Source organism: Nycticebus coucang, chromosome 21 (genome assembly GCF_027406575.1).
Source record: "Nycticebus coucang isolate mNycCou1 chromosome 21, mNycCou1.pri, whole genome shotgun sequence".
NCBI lineage: Eukaryota > Metazoa > Chordata > Mammalia > Primates > Lorisidae > Nycticebus > Nycticebus coucang.
The window spans coordinates 51,354,465-51,372,737 of record NC_069800.1 but is presented as its reverse complement, the minus strand read 5'-3'; the positions used below and the strand labels follow the sequence as shown (position 1 = coordinate 51,372,737).

The following is an 18,273-nucleotide window of genomic DNA, read 5'->3' as shown; positions in this document are numbered from 1 at the left end:
ACTGGCCACCTGACCATTTCCCTAACATACTGGGTGTACTCCTACCTCAGGGCCTTTGCACATCCTGTTCCCTCTGCCTATAGCACTCTTTCTGCAGATATCTGCAGGAATCATCCCTTGAGGATCTTTACTCAAATGTCACCTGCTCATGATGCCTTCCCTGGACATCCTGAGTTAACATTATAGACGTCTCTCCTAACACCTTAAATTCTCTTTCTTCTCTGCCTTGTATACATTTTCCAACATACTTACAACTAAAATACTATGTTTTTACTTATTTCTCTTCTTTATGGTCTGTTTCTCTCCCCTAGAACGAGGATGCTCCCTTAGGACTAGCACAGTGCTGGCTTAGAGTAAGTGCTCAATAAATATTTACTATCCAAGGGCTCTTTTGGTATGTGAGTCAGCCTATTCTAGGGGTACAAGACTGGGGAACTGCTACCATTGCCTCCCTTCTGCCTGATGTTCCCCAGGGTTCAAGGTCTGCACCACGTTCCTTCCAATTGTCTGCTATTTTCTTCCTTGAATCAGAAATAAAGGCATTTGCCATGAAAATCTATACTTGGGGGCTGCTTAGAGAAGCTCTAACTCAATCTGGGAGTATTTGGTTTTGAGAAACAAAACAATGAGAGGGTTTTATTGAAGGAATGCGAGACAATGTCAAAGAGGCTATTGGAGGGAAACACGGTCAAGTAGGTGTGTCTATTAGAATGCTTTTGGTGACAAAAAACCCCAAAATAAACCCCCAAAGCAAAATACATTAAATAATATTGAAACGCATATGCTAACCGTTACACTGGGCTTACCAAGTAGGGCAGATTCAAGGTTGGTTAATTTAGCAGCCCAATGACATCATTAAGGATTGGGGCTCTTTCTTTACCTGCTCTGCCAGCCAGTGTTTCAGTTCTGTCCTCATTTAGCTTCTCTCCTTGTTGCAATCATAATATGTCCAGCAATGGTACAGGCAATGTTTCTCTGTGTCTGCTTTTCAAGAATGAGGGAACCTTTCCAGGTAACTCCTTGTCCCTGCAAACTTCACTTATATGTAAAAATTGAGTCAGATGCATAAACCAAACACTGGTAAGAGATATGACTGTGTAGTAAAGGGTGAATTACCCAAATAAAAAAGGAAGGGGCAGAAAGATGGATTTGGGTGAGCAACTCACCTTGTTTGTTTCAGATGACCTCATGAAGACATAGAACTGGGAACTGAAATCTCAGGCACCAAAGATTGTCCCTTCCATGTCCATAGCTTCATTTCTCTCTCTCTCTCTCTCTCAACAGGGTCTTGCCATATTGCCCAGCTGGCCTTGAAGTCCTGAGCTCAAGCAATTCTCCTGCCTTGGCCTCCCAAAGCACTGAGACGACAGGTGTATCTGTTCATCTCTAGAGTCTTTTTCTACTTTTCTGCATCTCCAGCAGTCTTGCCTTCTTCACCCCACAGAGCCCAAGGCCCAGATGAGGCTCCTTTAGCCCCATATTAATCAGGACTCCCAGTTTAAATACCCAGAAGCAAAGGTATTATCCAAGGTAGAGACGAACTGCTGTAAAAAACAAGTCTGAAATAATGGCGACTTAAGATAATAACATTCTATTTTTTGCTTACATCACAGTCCAATTTGAGTCAGTGTGCACGCACCTGTGTGTGTGTGTTTGCGGATGTGCGAGCGCCTGTGCTGGGCTCCAGGTGTCATTGTGCAACCCAGTCAACTTCTGTTTTGTGGCTCTGCCCTCCTCTAGGCCCTGGAACCTTTTCCATTCAGCTGGGAGATGGGAAAACTCCAGGGTTTTATGGGCCAGACCTGAAACTGGCCTGTATCACTTCCTTCCACATTCCAGATCTCAGTACTATGGGCCCCTTTGAATGGAAAGAGAGATTGGGAAATGTAATCTAACAGCACTTGTAGGAAAAGGTTACAGAAATCCTGTGAATCCTATGAACTCTCTGCCTCAATTAATTATTCCATTTCATAAGGATAATAACTAAAGCCAAGAGAGGAAAAGTAGTCTTGAGGAAATCAGGGGCTGAGGAATGAAATGCTTTTTAATTCTCCTGTGAAATCCTATACACTAGTGAAGTTTACACAAAGTATTTTTAAAGGGCAACTTTAGTACATGTCAATATGTAAAATGCACATACCCTTTGATCTTACCTTAATACTTATAGAAATAAACTTTAAGGAGTTAACAGACCAACTGTGCAGTGAGATATATTCACAGATGTTCTTCATAGAATTGTTCATAATATTCAAAATTTGGTACTGTCTATTATCAAAACAGGAATGATTAAATTATAGGAACTTAGAGACATTTCGTGATGGATCACTATGCATATTTATTGATACTAAAATATGTCCATGGTATAATAAATAATTTATAAAAAGTGACAAAAGCTGATTCTGTTTATTTAAAAGTGAGCAAATTCTTCTGCATGATGAGAGATCTGGAAAGAAGCACATCAAAATACAGGGTGGACATAAAGTTTGTGTGTAATTTAAAATACTTTAACATAGTAAATTGCACATGAACTTTATATCTACCCTATATTAGTCATCTGGCTGGGGGTGGTGGTGGTGGTGGCTCACACCTGTAATCCTGGCCCTCTAGGAGGCTGAGGTAAGAGTATTGCTTTAGGCCAGGAGTTCAAGACCAGCCTGGGCAACATAGTGAGACCCATTGTTTTTTTTTTTTGCCCCTGCAAAAAAATAGAAAAATCAGCTGGGCATAGTGGCAAATGCCTGAGGTCCCAACTAATTGATTGAGGCAGGAGGATCCCTTGAGCCCAGAAGTTTGAGATTGCTGTGAGCTATGATGATGTCAATATACTCTAGCCAAGGCAACAGAGCAAGACCCTGTCTCAAAAAAAAAGTCATCTAGGCTCAGCCCCGATAGTGGTTGCAGCGCTAGCCACATACACGGAGGCTGGTAGGTTCTAACCCAGCCCGGGCCAGCTAAAACAACAATGACAACTGCAACCAAAAAACAGCTGGGTGTTGTGGGGGGCGTCTGTAGTCCCAGCTACTTGGGAGGCTGAGGCAAGAGAATCCCTTAAGCACAAAAATTGGAGGTTGCTGTAAGGTGTGATGCCACGCGGCACTCTACGGGGGGGGTGACAAGGTGACACTCTGTCTCAAAAAAAAAAGTCATCTAAATTTATAAATACATCTGTGTAGTCCCTTGACTGATGACAAAGGGACCATAAAGGGAAAAATAAGGGCTTTTCTTTCTTTCTTTTTTTTTTTGCAGTTCTTTTTTGGCCAGGGCTGGATTTTGAACCCGCCACTTTGGATATATGGGGCCGGTTCCCTACTCCTTTGAGCCACAGGTGCCGCCCAGGAAGGGCTTTTCAATAAATAGATAATTGGATATTTATGTTAAAAAAACAAGAAGCATGACTGCTTACCTAGCACCATACACTAAAACAACTTAAGATGCATCACAGACATAAATACGAAAACTAAAAACCACAAAGAGATATTACTACACATCCACCAGAATAACTAAATTTTTAAAAGATTACTAATACAAAGTATTGGCTTCTCCTTCTAGCCAACTCCATGGGGAGGTGATCAGAGCCCACCCAGGTAGCACAATGTGTTTGGCAGCAAACGCTCTCTTTATGTACACCTTCCCTGGAGGGACTGTGTCACTCCTGGAAAAGACATTGCACATGAAGTCCATGTGAATTCTAAGAGGAATCTGTCCAAAAACTCTTTCCCCCCACCAGCCTTCCTGCCATTCCCAGATGCTCAGTTTTAATCAATTAATTATAATACTCATGCGTGGTTTGGATGGGGCCACACATTGATCTCTGACTCCATCTGAATTCAGTAGCAATAAGGATTTCTGCTTATGTTTTCCTAGGTCAGAGTCTGTGGTCCTCCTGGGGCCAGAGAGCTGCTGGGTACAGGGTAGGAGGCAGATAGGAAAGATCCTTCGAGAGGGCTACTTTTGAGGGGACAGGTCCAGGTGAGACTCTGGATGATGATGATGACTAACATTTATTGAGCTCCATGCCAGGGCAGTTCTAATGCTCTACATCCTTATCTCTCGGCTACCCTATGAAGTATATTATTTTCCTTATTTTACAGATGAGGAAACTAAAGCTCAGAGAGGAGAAGTGACCCACCCAGTGTTACACAGCTAGTGACTTTCAGAGCCTGGATTTGTGACTCTAACTCAACAGAGTCAGTCACAGAAGTGGAAGGAACACCTAGACCTAATCTGACTACAGATGGGTCCGAAAGGGGAGAGTTCTTAGCAATCAACCTTTCCCATCCTTTTTCTTCCATGTGAGAAAGCTGAGGCTCAGAGGGAGAGAATGGCCTCCATCTCTTTCTACAGGGTCGCACCACAAATTTATGGCTTAGCAGACTTGCAGTGGGTTTCTAGACCCCAGCTATCTCCTTCTTTGGATCTGGGTGGCAGCAAGGGACAGGTTTAGACAGCAGGGTTGCCTGGTAGGAGGTGGGGTGCAGTAGAAAAGTTCTTGGTTCTAGAAAGAAGAATCCAGCTTTCCCACCCAGGGAAAAGAAGCACTTGACTCAGGAAAAGAAGCACTGGCTTGGGAAATGGCAGGTGGTTATTCTGGGCAGCCTAGCCTACTTCTGCACTCCCAGGAGACTGTGCAGCAAAGCATACTCCCGCCGCAGGGGGTTCCCAAGGGGGGGCTCCTCCACCTGCTTTCAATCTGTCACCAACTTATGATTCGGAATTGAATCCATGTTACTGAATTCACAGAAAACCGGACCCAAGTAATACATTTACACCTTAGTTATTTACTAACCATTGATACTAACTCCTTTTTAGGTGAAAAATGTACTGAATTTATTTTGTTTAAACCATATATGCTCATGGTAAAAAAAAAAAAAAAATTCACACCATAGGGAAGGACTTAAAGCAAAAGAGGCCAATCCCCACCTAGAAGTTTTCAGCCTTACTTCCCTAAGGCAATCACTGCTAGTAGCCTCCTATGGATTGCTCCTAAAATCTGTGCACCCATTCAAAGATTTATATTTAAATACCTACACACATATATATTTTGAACACAGATGGCATCATTCTATGTATACTGTTCAGACATCGCTTTTTTATTTCATTATACATCTAGGCTAGCAGAGCTGTGTGGATCTACCTTGTTCTTTTAAATCTCTATAGTATAAATATACTGTAGTTTATTTGACGGGCGCTTAGCTTGTTTTCAATCTCTTGCTTTCTTGCTATTACAAACAACGCTACAAAGCATTCCTGTATATATTATCTTCGTGCAAGTACATGTGTAGAATGTTGAATAAATTCCTGGAAGTGAAAGTGCTGTGTGTAATGATGAGTTGCTGAGTTAAATGGCGAACGCTAAATTAAAATGGTTTGTGGATTTAAATATTTTGATAGATACTAACAAATTAGTCTCCGAAGTTTCCATCAATTAATATATACTCCCACCAACAATGTGTGACTGTGTCTAGTTCCCCATTCTTTCTCCCATACAGTTTCTTTTCAAGCAATTTCTTCTTTGTTAGACGGAAGGGTGGAAAATGATGGCTCACTTTTGTTTTAATGGACGTGCTGCTAATGGTGAGAAATGTCAAATAATTGTTTGCTATTTACATGTCATTTGTAGCTCTTTTTCTGTGAATTGCCCATTAAAGTCCTTTCTCTGTTTCCATTAGAAAAAGGAGTGATGGCCTTGTAATATTGTTTCAGAAGTGCTCTTTATATATTAAGGGATTTCATCTTTTCTTGCCCTTTAAAGAAATTAACAGTAGTTTTATAATGTTTTACTCTCGGATAGGACTCTACTTTCCCCCACCCCACATTTGCCTGATAATTTTTCCTTATGAACTATACGATTAACTTGCTGAGTTCCAAAGCTCTCTTTCCAAATTTTTCTATTATTTCTAAAACTCTTTTGCCTGCATTATCCCATTTAGCTTGGAAAACACGGAATGAGGTCTGTGAGCTTATTTTCCAAACGAGGCAAATGGGATGTGGTTTAGCATCACCTGAGGCCTCCTGGGGGTTACTGATGTCCCCTGCGTTGAGGTCCCTGCATCTTCCTTCACTTGGTGGTGAGGTCTTGTGTATAAATGTGTGTGCATGTGTGTGTGTGAGTGTGGTTGAGGATGGACTCAGGAGAGTGGTAGTTCTTGTCATGGGGCTGCTACAGCCTTGCTTTGGGGTAGCCCAAACCAGGTCTGTAGAACGAAAGCCCAGCTTTGTTCTGCTCCCACTTGCTGCCTCTAGCTATCTCCCTCTCTGTCTCCTGCCTCTTCCCTCTGCCCTTCCTTGTCCCTTTGTGTCTCTCTGTTACAGTGTCCCTTGTTTCTATTCTAGTCTCTGTCTCTTTCTACTCCTTTCTTCCTTCTTTAAACATAAGGCTCTTCACCAAACAGGCCATTGGTGGGAAGTGACAAAGGTGTGCTCCTGCCACATGGCTTCCCAGTAGGTACTTACTGGAGGGAGAACAGGGACGAAGGGACAGGAAGGGGGCACCAAAGGGCAGGGGCTAAGCCCTGCAGCGCTATTAGGTCTGGCTCTATCCCAGCTCTGCCTGACCCTCCGAGTGACCGAGAACAGGCCTCTGCCATTCCGAGGTTTTGGAGAGCCTTCTGACCTGTTACATAGCTGTGCACAGCTCTTGGCAGGTTTTGAAATGGAGGTACATCCAGAGTCTTCATAAAAAGGGAGGGCGAGGGTGCTTTACCCATTCTGTGCATTCAGAAAGGGCATCGACTTTGTCCAAGGTCACACAAGAAAGTGGTGGCAGAAGTATTTAATGTCCCCTGCTGTGGGGAGGGCCTCACTAGCTCCTAGCTCAGGGGTGGCCCTTCATAAAGTACTGTTGAGAAATTGCTGCCCACAATGATATGATCATAGTCATTAATATAGTGAGCAATTACTATGTGCTATTCAATGTGTTAAGTGTTCTATATACATTGTCTCTCTTAAATCCTCACCCCACATCCTTCCCCCAGCCCTATCAGGTAGCTACCTTAATCACCTCCATTTTATAGATGAGAAAACGCATGCCTAAGAGAAATAGCTACCGGGTTACTAAATGCCAGTGCAGTCAAGATGGATGAATGGATGAGTGTGTGGATGGATGGACAGGTGGATGGATAGATGAGATAATAAAATTAATGGTTAGATAAATAGTGAGGGCATTTGGAGTTTAGAAAAGATCTTCATATCTCTATCCCCATCAGCTCTGTATCATATATCAGCCACTTAAGAGGCTGAGATTAATCCAAAAAAGGTCCAGAAATCTTCTCTTAAGCTACCAGTCTACATGGACAAGTTCACCACCAAGGACATGCATGCAGACAAGAGCAGAAATCCTATGCTGATGGCCAAAAATGGCCAGTACGACTCAGCTACATACACACACAGACACTGATACGCTTGGAGATGAGGCAGGCACAGAGAAGGACTCACTGGCAATAAAAGACATAAGCGCAGCACAGAGCCACACAGAAACAGGGACACACAGGTCATGTGCACACAGAGGCAGGACGGGCAGTCTCTTTGCTCTGTGTGTATTTCCTCTCCCACCCTTGCACACACACATCGGTACATACAAAGACCAGGATGTATGTCACATTCAAAGGCAGACTGCACACTTAACACAAAGACGCATACCCTGTAAGGACATGCTCAGAGACAAGGATGCAGATACATCAGTGTATTCAGAGACATGCACACATGAGCAGAGATGTGATCCACAGAGACACCTGCACAAGTATACAGATCCGAATCTTTTATGGCACTTACCACAATTTACATCTACATTGTAGATCAGGCGCGGTGGCTCACGCCTATAATCCTAGCACCTGGGAGGCCAAGGCAGGCTCAAGAGTTCAAGACCAGCCTGAGCAAGAGTGAGACCCCCATCTCTAAAAATAACCAGGCGTTGTGAGGTGCCTGTAGTCCCAGCTATTTGGGAGGCTGAGGCAAGAAAATCGTTTGAGTCCAAGAGTGTGAGGTTGTTGTGAGCTGCGATGCCATAGCACTCTACCCAGGGTGACAAAGTGAGACTCTGTTTCAAAAAAAAAAAAAAAATGTGTAATTAAAATTATTATTAGGACGGCACCTGTGGCTCAAAGGAGTAGGGCGCCAACCCCATGTGCCAGAGGTGGTGGGTTCAAACCCAGTCCCGGCCAAAAACTGCAAAAAAATAAAATAATAAAATTATTATTATAATGAAACCATTAGAAAAGGTTGTAATTAAATACTTATTTAATGTCGCCAAACTATAAACTCCAAAGCAGAGACCAGGTCTGTTTATTCATTCCTATATTCTCAGAGCTGGGTACGAAACTGGCACATGGTGGGCCCTCGGACCTTTTATTCAAAGACTGTATCTATCAAGTACCTACTATATGCCAAGCACACCATGTATCTAATCTTCACCATGACTTTGCAGAGCGAGTGTTAATTATGCTCATTTTTTGATGAAAACCCTGAGGTGACTTACCTAAGGTCGCGTAAGTACAATAAGGACAGGCATTTGAACCCAAGTCAGGCGATAGTTCAACTCCACTCCACCAAGCTGCCTGGTATCTTAGCTTCCTCCACCTCATTGGACCCAAGTTTGTCTCTGGTTTCCCATCTCTTCCTTCTTCTGGATCCACATCCATTACCTTCTTCATCCACAATCTCAAACATCTCCTCCACTGCCAAGCTTGTTCTTAGAATGCATTATTCAAATGTAAATTGCTGGCCACCAAGAAACATTACATATTTACAAGAGATCAGAGGTTCAAGCTTACAGGCCCAAACCTCATTTGGTGGAAGAGTAGGCATGAGCTAGCCAAGAAAGGAGAAATCACACCAGCAAGTGCATTGTCTCTATTACTGGCCAGAGGCTGACTCTTCCTCTGTTGGCCACATTTTCTCCTCTACACTGCCTCATCGGCATTAACCCAGGGACTCCGTGCCACTCTTGCAGGAGCACGGTAGAAGGAACACCAGCCCAGGGCAGTGTTCTGTCCCGGTGTGCTCTGTGGCTTGAGGCTATCCCCTGCACTATCTGGATAGCCTCAAACCACAGAGGCTCAGTTTCCTTCTTTCTCAGATGAGAGGGTTGGAGGATCTTTCTTATTCCTTCCAGTCCTGGATGTGTGGCTCTGATAGATGGGGCTGTCCTGTCCTTTAGCAACAGCAGCTTATCCTTGCAGAGCACTTCTTGTATTTGGAGACTGTTCTCGGAACTCCATATTTATTAAGTCATTTGGTGATGTTAAACTGCAAGGCAATGTCCCTGTTTTACAGTCAAAGAATTAAGACCAAAGAGGTTACTTCATTTGCTCAAGGTCACTATTCTATGGTGGCATAAAATATTATCCCAAAACTTATTGATGCCATTTATTCTGTGGCTCAACAGTTTGGGAGGGGTTCTGTTGAGCAGTTCTTGTACAAAATCTCCCATTCTGTTGCCATCAGGTATCAGCAGCGGCTACAACAATGTGTCACTGGACTGGGCACCCATGATGGCTCACACACGTGCCTGGTGGATGATGCTAAAGCAGGGCCTTTTGCGGTCTCCCCAGCAAGGCTCCTACATCTCCAGGTAGTCGGGTTTCTGAAGTGGAGGCTGGCTTCTCCCACAGTGCGTAACCCAAGTGAGCTATAGGAAGCCACAGGACATGGCTGATCTAGCATCAGAAGTTATGCGTATCATTTCCTCTGCATTCTACTAGTTACAAGCCAGCCACTACGGCTGACCCAGATTTGAGAGAAGAGGACACAGAACCCACCTCTCAGTGGGAGGAAAGTCAAACACTGTGCATGCATGTTTTAAAACCACCACAGAGAAGGGCTCCTGTGGCTCAGTGAGTAGGGCGCTGGCCCCATATACTGAGGGTGGTGGGTTCAAACCCATCCCCAGCCAAACTGTAACAAAAAATTACCGGCTGTTGAAGAGGGCGCCTGTAGTCCCAGCTACTCAGGAGGCTGAGGCAAGAGAAAATAATAATAATAAACAAAATTAAAAAATTAAAAATTAAAAAAAAAGCAACACCCACCACAGAGGTCCAACAGCTAAGTGCCAAAGCTGGAATTTGAACTTCCAAAGGCTGGCTCCAGGGTCTGCACGCTTAGCCACCATATACTGTCCTGCACGTCTGGCTCCCAGGAGCGTTACTGTGGGTCTCTCAGACATTCCTCACGGATGCCTGTAACTCCTCCCTGGCTCCAGGCCAACATTCCCTGAGTTCCCCATCTCCCTTGCCCCTCCCTTTGTGCCCTGGTCTCAGGACGCCAGAGAGGGAATGGGCACAGACTTTGGAGCTAGATTGCCTGAGGTGCTAATCCCATTCTCCACTCACCATGACTTTGGGTAAATCCATTGCCAGCCTCAGTTCTTCATTTGTAACATAGGGGAGGGGCACCAAGAGTACTTCCTTCCTTAGGCTGGTGTGAGACTTGATGGGTCCGGTCAATAACTATCCACTGAGCATCAACCTTTTGCCAACTATTCTTCTAGGCTCTGGGTAGGGAGAAGAAAGAGACAATAAGAATGAACAGCCAAAAATGTCTATCTGCACACACACACACACACACACACACATATTTGTGTGCATACATATATATGCACCCCCCCCTCACATATATATGGCTATACGGGATGTGTCAGATGATGGTAAGAGCTACAGTGGGAAACAAAGCAAGGTATGGAGGATTTGGCATTTCGGGGAGTGGCTTTTGGTACTTTACAAGGGGTGGTGAGGGCAGACTTTACAGAGAAAGTTCCGTTTGAATACAGATCCATGAGAGTGAGCCACTCAGCTCTCTGGAAGGGAGAGTGTCTCAGGCAGAGTGTTCAGCAAGTGCAAGGGTTCTGGAGCCAAGTGAGCCAATGGGTGATTTTTTTTTTTTTTAATTTATTGTTGGGGATTCACTGAGGGTAAAAGAAACCAGGTTACACTGATTGCATTTGTTAGGCAAAGACCCTCTTACAACCGTGTCTTGCCCCTAAAAGGTGTGGCACACACTAAGACCCCACCCCCTCGCTCCTTCCCTCTCTCTGCTCTTCCTTTCCCCACCCCTCTTCCTCCTTCTTTTCTCTCTCTTCGCTCTCCCCTTCCTCCACCCCCACCATGTCATTAATTGTCCTCATATCAAAATTGAGTACATAGGGTTCATGCTTCTCCATTCTTGTGATGCTTTACTAAGAATAATGTGTTCCACTTCCATCCAGGTCAATACAAAGGATGTAAAGTCTCCATTTTTTTAATGGCTGAATAGTATTCCATGGTGTACATATACCACAGCTTGTTAATCCATTCCTGGGTTGGTGGGCATTTAGGCTGTTTCCACATTTTGATGATTGTAAATTGAGCTGCAATAAATAGTCTAGTGCAAGTGTCCTTATGATAAAAGGATTTTTTCCCTCCTGGGTAGATGCCCAGTAATGGGATTGCAGGATCAACTGGGAGGTCTAGTCTGAGTTCTTTGAGGATTCTCCAGACTTCCTTCCAAAAAGGTTGTATTAGTTTGCAGTCCCACCAGCAGTGTAAAAGTGTTCCCTTCTCTCCACATCATTTTGGGAATAGATTTGATAGGAATTGCTAATGGATTGAATGTGGTCTGTGAGAGAAAGACAAGAGTCAAGGATGACTCCAAGATGTATGGTATGAACATCTGGGAGAAATGGAGCTGCCATTTACCACAATGAGAACAACTGTACCAGGAACATGCTTAACTATTTCACCAGGCTTCTCTTAAGGTCTTGGTCTGATTCCTGGTAAAGGGCCTGGGTCCAGGGACACCTGCCTTGTGCAGGCCCGGTGCTGGGTATTTTACATAGAGAGGTGGGCAGGACTGACCCCAGTGATCCTGGCCTTTGTATAATCCCTTCCTTTTTGAGTGTGGGTAGAAACCGTGACTGTAATAAGATACTACAGTGATAATACAATCAGTAGTGATTGTATTACATCATACATCAAAGGGAGATTATCTGGGTGGGTCTCATCTAATCACAAGAGCCATTTAAAAGCAGAGTTTTCCCATGCCAAGAGGCAGAAGGGAAGTTAGAGAGATTTAAAAGCCGAGAAGAGCGAGTCTAGGAGCAAGTGGAGGGAACTAGTGTACTGGCTGTTGGCTGGGCCAGGGACCATGGATGTGGGCGACCTTCTGAGTTACCAGCCCAACAGGGGCACAAAACGTCCCCGGGATGATGAAGAGGCAGAGCAGAAAATGCACTGGAAGCAAGCAGGAACTCGAGAACGTGGCCGCTATCGGGAAGAGGAAATGCCTGTGGTGGAAGAAGCAGATGACAAGAAAAGGCTGCTTCAGATCACTGACCAGGAGGAGGAGCCACTGGATGAAACCTCAGTGAAGAAAATGATCCTCGCATTTGAAAAGAGATTGTACAAAAACCAAGAATTGCGGATTAAGTTTCCAGACAATCCGGAGAAGTTCCTGGAATCTGAGCTGGACCTAAATGACATCATTCACAAAATGCACGTGGTGGCCACCATGCCAGACCTGTACCGCCTTCTGGTGGAGCTGAATGCTGTGCAGTCACTTCTCAGGTTGCTTGGACATGATAACACAGATGTGTCCATAGCAGCGGTTGATTTGCTTCAGGAATTGACAGATATAGACACCCTCCGTGAGAGTAAAGAGGGAGTGGATGTACTCATCGGTGCTCTGGTGGACAGGCAGGTGGTAACACTGCTGGTACAGAATCTGGAGCGCCTGGACGAGTCTGTGAAAGAGGAGGCAGACGGTGTCCATAACACTCTGGCTATTATAGAAAACATGGCAGAGTTCCGACCTGAGGTGTGTACAGACGGTGCCCAGCAGGGTCTTCTGCAGTGGCTGTTGAAGAGGCTGAAGGCAAAGATGCCTTTCGATGCCAACAAACTGTATTGCAGTGAAGTGCTGGCCATATTGCTCCAGGACAACGATGATAACAGGGAATTGCTTGGGGAGCTGGATGGAATTGATGTGCTTCTTCAGCAGTTATCCGTGTTTAAAAGACGCAATCCCGGTACAGCTGAAGAGCAGGAGATGATGGAGAATCTGTTCGATTCGCTCTGCTCCTGCCTAATGCTCAGTTCCAATCGCGAGCGCTTCCTGAAGGGTGAGGGTCTTCAGCTGATGAATCTCATGCTCAGAGAAAACAAGATCTCCCGGAGCAGTGCCCTGAAAGTGCTGGACCATGCTATGATTGGGCCCGAGGGCACGGACAACTGTCATAAATTTATTGACATTCTTGGCTTACGAACCATCTTTCCCCTCTTTATGAAATCTCCCAGGAAGATCAAGAAAGTGGGAACCACTGAGAAGGAATACGAAGAGCACGTCTGTTCCATCTTGGCTTCCCTCCTGCGGAACCTGAGAGGGCAGCAGCGAACCCGGCTTCTGAACAAATTCACTGAAAAGGACAGTGAAAAGGTTGATAGACTAATGGAGTTGCATTTTAAATATATGAATGCAGTGCAGCTATCAGACAAGAAGATTGAAGGGGAAAAACACGACATGGTCCAGTGTGGGGAGATCATAGACAATGACACTGAGGATGAGTTCTACCTCCGGCGCCTGGATGCAGGGCTCTTTGTTCTCCAGCACATCTGCTACATCATGGCTGAGATCTGCAATGCCAATGTCCCTCAGGTAGGAAGGTCTTCCCTTCAGTGGGCCTGTCCGTCCCTGCATCCTTGCTTGACACCTGATTAGGTAGAGACTTTCAAGGAAAGATGGACCACACTTTCCTTGAATTCCTTTATGCCATGTGGCCTTCTTTTTCAGGGAGGAGGGGGAGCTAAGTAATTTCAAGATGATGCATTCTGGTGTCTACCAGGACAAATGGTCCTTTTTCTTTTTCTTCCTATTCTTTCCCTGCTATTAGATTCGCCAGAGGGTTCACCAGATCCTGAACATGCGAGGAAGCTCCATCCACATTGTCAGGCACATCATCAAGGAGTATGCAGAGAACATCGGGGACGGCCGGGGCCCAGAGTTCCGGGAGAATGAGCAGAAGCGCATCCTTGGCCTGCTGGAGAACATCTAGAGGCCCCTTGGCCCTGTGCACCATGGACTCATGGCTTTTCTCCAATAAACAGCTCCAGACTGCTCTGTGGAGCTTCTGGACAAATTAAAGCTAGTTTTGGTAAAATAAATAAATACATACATACATACATAAACAAATAAATAAATAATAAAAAAAGATGTGAAGAGCTTAACATCCTAATGGCCTTGAGGGTGGATGGGGCCACGTGCAAGGACCAGAGAGCCACTCACAGGAGCTGAGGTCGACTCCTGGCTGACCGCCAGCTAGAAAATGGGATCTCAGTCCTGCAACCACAAGGAACTGAATCCTGCCAACAACCTGGATGATCTCAGAAGCAGAATCTTCTCCATAGCCTGCAAAGAAAGCCCAGTTTGGAAAATATTTTGTGAGGCCCTATGCAGAGAACCCAGCTCAGGCTGCCCAGACTTCTGACCCACATACAGAATTGTAAACTAATAGATGGGTATTGTTTTAAAGTTGCTTAGTTTGTTACACCACCATACAAAACTGATACCCATATCTTACTGAATCCTCCTGGCCATCCCAATTGGAGGGTACCTATCCCATTGCACTGGTGAGGAAATAAATCAGTGAGGAAAGGTTTTGCCTTAGGCCACCCAGAAAGATAGTACCTGAGATTGAAACTCTGAGCTGCCCCCTCTGAGGCCTGCACTCTTTCTACCTGACCAGGCTACTTCATAAAGAGGAATGTGGGAGCAGCTGGGGCCTGACTAGGGGGATGGGGATCCTCAGGTCCTGGGTCAAGGCAAGGTATGCAGAGGTTTCTGATGATGCTTATCTCTGCTTATTCTGGGGCTCTGAGCTACTGAGCCTGTGTGTGAGTGTGAGGACTATGGGTTGCTGTGGGTGGGTATGAGGGAGGGTCTGAGAGTGTGAGCCTGCCCAAGTATGTCTCAGGGTCTGCATGTTGAATCTGAGGGTATCAGGACATCAGAATATATGCTTCACTGGGAGTGATGAGTCTGTGGCCACATCGTGGTGTGAGTGTGTGCCACTGAAGTGGGTCTGAGAGGGTCTGTCAGTGTCTGACAAGGCTGAGAGCATTCAAGGGGAAGAGGAGGCCAGTTGTTATCTGTGTGCTGATCTGGGATTGTGTGATCATCTGAGGTAGGACTGTGTGTCTGGATTCTAGGGTGTCTGTGAGTGTGCGTGCACCTGTCTGAATTTCCATAGGTTTTTGTGAGACCTGAGGGTTCCCCTGTGTGGGAGGCCAGTGCCAAGGGTGTCCTCCCTGTCACCCTGAGTGTGTCCCCAGGTCTCTGTGAGTCTGTGCGGGTCTCTGTGCGAGTCTGTGTGTGTCCGTGGATTTGTCAGTCTGGGAGGGAGGAAGTCTGTGGGTGCATCTACCCGGGGCCTGCGGTGCCTCTTGCAAAGTGCGTGTGTAGGTGTGGGTGCCTGTTTGAGCTTCTCTGTGGGAGCATGTGTGAATCCGAGGGTCTCTGTGGGAGGCCGGGTGCCGACAGGCCTGGGAGTGCGTCCCTTCACAGCGCGCCGGTGTCGCGGGGTGAGGCCTGTCTGGGTTGGGGACTGGACACCTGCATAGCGGGCGAGTCTGAGGGCTGAGTGTGAGGGCCGGGGAGCGGGGTATGGCCCCGGACCCGGGCGCAGACACTCTCGCGCGGCGCCTTTCTCCGGGTGCGCACACCTGCCCGGGCTGGGGGCGGCGAAGGAGACACAGCCCGCGCTCTCTGGGCTCCCACGCCCCGCCGGCGGCGCCCCCTCCCCCGGGCGGCGCCCATTGGCTGCAGTCCGCGCTCCGAGCCCGCCCCGCGTGGCCGGCGGGGGGCGCCGCGGGCCAGAGCGCGCTGCGCCGCCGCCACAGCCGCCGCCGCAGCCGCCGGGAGCACAGCGCGCCTCGGGCTCCGCGCGTCGCCAGCTCCCGGCCCGCCGCCGCCTGCTCGCCGGCCCCGCCGCGCCCGCCAGCCCCGCCGCGGAGCCCCGGCCCGGCCCCGGGCCGCCGCCACCACCACGCCGCGCGCCGTACTCCGAGTCAAGAATGGGGCGGCCAAGCTGCCCAAGCCGCCCGCCGCCGCCGCCGCCGCCGCGGCCGAGGCGCCGGGCGCCGGCGCGGGCATGGAGCGCTCGCAGAGCCGCCTCAGCCTGTCCGCCTCCTTCGAGGCGCTCGCCATCTACTTCCCGTGCATGAACTCCTTCGACGACGAGGACGCAGGTGAGCTTGCGCCTGCTCCCCGACCCCGGGAGGCGTCCCGGCAGGACGATCCGGAGGCCCCCTCCCTGACCCGGTGCGTCCTTCGAGGTGGCCGCTTTTTCTTCCCCACCCCCGCTCGGGAAGGCGCCCCCTGGGTCTCCATCCCCAGCCGCGCGACCCCAGAGTGTCTACGATGCACTCTCTTCTAGCCTTCCCCACCAAGGACCCCAAGATCATCCGCAGGTGGGCCCTTTGGGTCTCCTGAACCCAGCCCCCCGTACTCACTGCGCCTACTGCATACCCTCTGCCTCATCACGGGGTCCAACCTGCCACCTACCCTGAGTCTGGTATATGTTTCCACTCTTCAAACCGCGAGGCTTTGGCCGCCTCACCCTGGGGCTCCGACGCGCCCACCGCCATTGGAGGTGGCGCGCAGACCTTACTTCTCCATCTTTGTCTTGGCTGCATCCAGAGGTTCTCTGCCCAAGACCCCCGCCCGGCGCCCGAGGCCTTGAGCGCCCCCATTTGTCTCTTCCCCACTTCCCCCACAGGCTGGGGCTCCTGATTCTCATCCGTCTGGGGCGGACCGGGGGGAACCGGCCAGGCGACGGCCTTCCTCCCCGGTCCTCCGGGAGAGAGGTGTAGGGCGGCGCAACTCTACACTGGCGCGCCGGCGGTTGTGTGCCCCTGACCTCAGGTGCTCTTGTGCCTGGAGTAGTTCTCCTGGGTGGGCTGAGTTCGGCCACCATCCAGTGGCTTGAGCCTCCTCCCAGGCCTGCGCACAACCTCAGCCAGAGCCCGAGGGGCGGGAAGGAGCGGGAAACCTGCTCTTTAGGGCCTGGGACCAGGGCTGGGAAACATAACAGTTCTGATCTGGTTCTGGGGTAGGGGAGCGGATCCAACAGGTGGGGTTGCTAGAGGGTTTGGGTGTGAGTTCCCCAGAGTGCCAGTCAGAAGCAGGTTTCAGTCCATTCTCCACTTGTTAGCTGTGACCTTGGGTAAGTCATGCCATCGTAGACCCTCAATTTGCTCATCTGTGAAATGGGGATGACACTGCCTCAGACACAAGGTTCTATACGGTGTGAGGATGGATTTCAAAGTGTTTTGTGAGTTGAAAGTCAGAGGGTATTTGAATTCAGTGAGGGGACAAAACAGGAGTGTACGTGGTGGGGAGGAGCAAAATGATTTCATGGCCACTTTCAAGACTCTGGTGAATGTAGGGACTTTTGCTCCCAAAGCACACATATGCAGCATCCACAATGTTTAGCCTACAGTTTCAGGGAGTTTGTGGACCCAGGTTTACACGTCCTGCCCTTGGGGACCCTTGTCTGGTCAACTCAGCCGTTTAGGTTCTATCCTGGAATAGAGGCCTGGGTGAGGGGTGCTTATGTGGGGCTGCAGCGGGAGAAAGGTGGCAGAAAGAAGGCTGTCCAGAGGAACGTGTTGGCTAGTGAGTGAAGGGGAGTGCGCAAAGCAGACCCCTAATAGACCTGTCTCAGTGTTGACCTGGAGGTGGGTGGGGGTAAAAATGGTTACTAGAGAGCTGTTTTACAGAAGCACCCATTTTACGGAAAAAGCAACTGAGGCTTAGAATTAACCCTTCCCTTGATGTAACTGAGAGAGGTTGTATTGTTATTCTGGACAAGGCAAGCTGAGGAGTGGAGTGTGTGGTGGTTCTCAACACGGTGGCCAAAGAATTCTGCTGGAGCAAAATCAGACAGAGGAAATCTAGCTTCTGAGGGTCTGAGGGAGGGAGTAGCTGCAGAGAGGGAGCTGGGGCAGGGGCAGAAAGCCAAAGCTGCCTAAAGGAGCTGGCTCCCTTATGGGAGGATACTCTTCTGAAGTTCAGCAGGCTGGGCAGGAGCATGGGTTTATAGGAGTATCCCGGGCAAGGACAGTTTGGTTTTTCTCCAAAGTCATGCTCCATGTCATGGGTTAGACACCTTGATGATTGCAGGCTCCAGGTGACTTGCTCTGGTTTCACTTAAATCAGAACAGATAACTTCATGTCATGCTAGCATATTTTTAAAGGTCCACCTGATGTTTCTTTCCAGTGGATTTCTTGAAATTCTTCCATTTCATTTGG

At 47.9% G+C, this 18,273-nt stretch overlaps 2 protein-coding genes across 2 annotated transcripts in view; both read left to right on the top strand.

Annotated features, from left to right (window-relative positions):
- The first annotated feature begins 12,102 nt into the window (after positions 1-12,102).
- LOC128573683 (beta-catenin-like protein 1) lies at positions 12,103-14,118 on the top strand. Its single transcript, XM_053574042.1, has 2 exons — positions 12,103-13,620; positions 13,856-14,118. The coding sequence occupies exons 1-2, from the start codon at positions 12,115-12,117 to the stop codon at positions 14,015-14,017; spliced, it is 1,668 nt and encodes a 555-aa protein (XP_053430017.1). The 5' UTR covers positions 12,103-12,114; the 3' UTR covers positions 14,018-14,118.
- Positions 14,119-15,898: 1,780 nt separating this feature from the next.
- RIMS4 (regulating synaptic membrane exocytosis 4) overlaps positions 15,899-18,273 on the top strand; it is a 53,124-nt gene continuing 50,749 nt past the window's right edge. The window contains exon 1 of the mRNA XM_053574318.1: positions 15,899-16,208. Coding sequence (XP_053430293.1) covers positions 16,112-16,208 — 97 coding nt within the window. The 5' untranslated portion in view covers positions 15,899-16,111. The remainder of the gene's footprint in view (positions 16,209-18,273) is intronic.